Source organism: Phytophthora infestans, genomic scaffold, assembly GCF_000142945.1.
Source record: "Phytophthora infestans T30-4 supercont1.45 genomic scaffold, whole genome shotgun sequence".
NCBI classification, from domain to species: Eukaryota; Oomycota; class Peronosporomycetes; order Peronosporales; family Peronosporaceae; genus Phytophthora; species Phytophthora infestans.
In genome coordinates, this window is record NW_003303714.1 from 152,660 (window position 1) to 155,403 (window position 2,744).

Sequence of the window (2,744 nt, forward strand, 5' to 3'; positions counted from 1 at the left end):
TCCATTGGATACTTCAAGGAAACATACAATGTTTCCTTTAAGCCGTGGCCAATTGACGTCATTTTAGAGAAAGATACGGGACTCTTAGTTCCGGCGATACAAGAGAACCCACGCGAGAACGGCAAACGTGGGCTAAAACCAGGCCCGAAGCCAAAGCACAAGAGAAAGAAAACAAAGGGAGCCGAATAAGAGAAGCGTTTATGTATTTGCATTAAAGACAACAGCAATTCACAGTACTTTACGCGGTAGTATTTTATCTTGTCATGACACAAGAAACGACTTTTTCATTTGAAAATATTTTATTTTAGTGTTATTTTAGGCGCATGAGCGAAAGGAGCCGAAAAAGTGTAGTACGGGTTGATTGTTTCAATAATGAGGTCTATAATAGGCTCCTTTTGGCCAAAACGTAAGCTACAAAAGACATGTTACCCGTTTTGCTGTTAAAATATATGTAAGCAAAAACGGACAATTAATGATTAAAGAAATTAGTTGTAGTAAATGATATTCTAACATTACCACTTCCAAAAAGGTAATAGTACTACTATCATGCTACACTCAATATCACTCTAGCTACCTGCGTCCAGTCTAACTGAGCCAAACCCTTGGCAGTGGACAAGTTGTCTCCAAAACAAACCCACTTGGGCTCTTTCATGGCCTTGTCGTCCAAAGCGTCATCACTAGAGCCGTCGCACTCAAAATCCCACATTCCCACCTTGTCTAATTCTTTTTTAATTGAATTGACCTTTCTGTAATACCGGTTTGCTTCTTTTCTTTTTGCCTTTTAAAGAGCTACGGCCTTGGGACCGCATCCGCGTTGACGGTTCAAATGGTTCTTTAGCTTAGTCGGAGAGCTGAAGGTGACCTTGCAGGATGGGCAGGTTCGGGGCAAACGCTTTTTGGGCCGGCCCAATTTCTTCTTCGAGAGGTTGCGGAGTACAGGGGCCATGGCGTGGATAAAATGGAAATGAGAAAGTTGTTTTGTAAGAGGATGTAGCTCTACTTCATGCATTCGATGGTTGGGCATCACTGTGTATTACTATTATACTACTACCCAGGCGTAACACATCTAACGCTTGGGACAACTACTGATCAGTACTTTACACGCACCAAATCAAATCTTCATAAGTCAATAGTAGCTACTGACTTATGGAAATTGCTCTAGTAAATCGGATCTCGTGTCCGGAACGGCAATTAACTCTCCAATTGACACCAGATAGACAAGCCACTGAATATGACTTCGATATTCAAGTCTTGGTTCGGAACTTGAAGCTCGTACACGACGTCATGTCCTGAAAATGTCGTGACATCTTGCTTTTATCACTCGTAGTACAATGCCGAATTAACGCCGCTAGCTCGCCAGCTTCGACAGAGCGAATAGATTCTACTCTGTCCAAGCAACAATTCAGATGATGCTCCATAAGTCAAGAAACCGTACCCGTCTACAGTATCCATAGTGGGTTATTAATCAGTAACAGTACTAACGACAAGAAAAACGGATATTACGATCGTTATGGCAGCTAACTTTGCCGGGGTAGAAGTAAATGTCTCTTCAAGACGCTTGCTTCAAGCTCTAATAGGATCAAGCTTGCCATATATTCTATACCAGTCATCTGCGTACTTCGCCGCCGCACCTTTGAGCTCCGCAAACTTCTCCTCAGAGATGCCAGCCTTTCGTAGTTTTTTTAAGGCATCGTTCAGCCTGTCAGGCCCACCTTTTTTCGCAAGTTTTGGGAGATTCGCTGTAAAGTCGGCTCGCTTGAACAAATCCAAATAGTATTTCCTTGTGGCCTCTTTCGAGAACACCCTCATCAAAGAGTTCCCAAGGTTTTGGGTGCTCGTTCGTTCTTCGTCACCCAGCTCGGCACCTTCTTGTTTTCTTAGCAAGCGACGCTGACGATTCTCGTTGTCTGTGAATTCAGGAGCCGTCAACTTCGCTAACTTGGTCGGGGTCGTTACTGCTAGAACAGCACTGTTGGTAGCTAGAAGGGAGACCAGCGCCACGACGAAGGCGGCGTACACTCGCATGGTTGATGTCGTGAATGGAGATCCGACGGAGCAAATTGGGAAATGGTACTCGGCGTGGCGTGTGAGCTTTGCACAGTGTCGAGTGGTATTAAAGGCTCCGTTCAATTGTTCTTTTAATACGTACCGGTACTATTGGTACGTATTAATAGTACCTCGATTCTTGCAAAGCGTCTGGGCTTGTACAAAAATGCTTCCCATTCGTACCATTAGTTTACTAATCATTTATTTGCACTTAAAAAGCTACCATTTCCGGTACTGGTATCAGCTAATACACTGATATTATTGATAAAATCGGTTTGAAAGGGGAGATAACGATGATCGTGAGAGCCCATGAATTTGCGACCTGCAGTCAGTTCATTTGCATGATGCCGCAAGACCTAGCGTAACCGCTGGAGTGGTCTGAGCAATAAACATGGAGAGGTGGCTGAGAAGAAACAGATACACGGCCTCGTAACGAAGTCGATCGGCTGATCAGATATTACGCAGGAATAGATGGCAGACTTTCGTAAATGCATTCCCTGATCACTGAATCCAATATCCTTTATAGAAATATGCCTGGCGCCACCAACAGGACACTGCGAGTCACAGTTTTTACATAACCCTTCGAAAAAAGATAGTTAATCTTATGATAGGGGTGGATCACGATATCGGAAGTGACGGCTTGTACATATAATCCTTTGCCTCGACGATCTCGATGCTCTATAGAAATACGATTGATC

At 43.7% G+C, this 2,744-nt stretch overlaps 1 protein-coding gene across 1 annotated transcript; it reads right to left on the reverse strand.

Moving 5' to 3' along the window:
- Positions 1 to 1,563: 1,563 nt before the first annotated feature.
- PITG_16294 (secreted RxLR effector peptide protein, putative) lies at positions 1,564 to 2,025 on the reverse strand (the record flags this gene model as incomplete). Its single annotated transcript, XM_002897316.1, has 1 exon — positions 1,564 to 2,025. The coding sequence occupies one exon, from the start codon at positions 2,023 to 2,025 to the stop codon at positions 1,564 to 1,566; it is 462 nt and encodes a 153-aa protein (XP_002897362.1).
- Between the last annotated feature and the right edge of the window lie 719 nt (positions 2,026 to 2,744).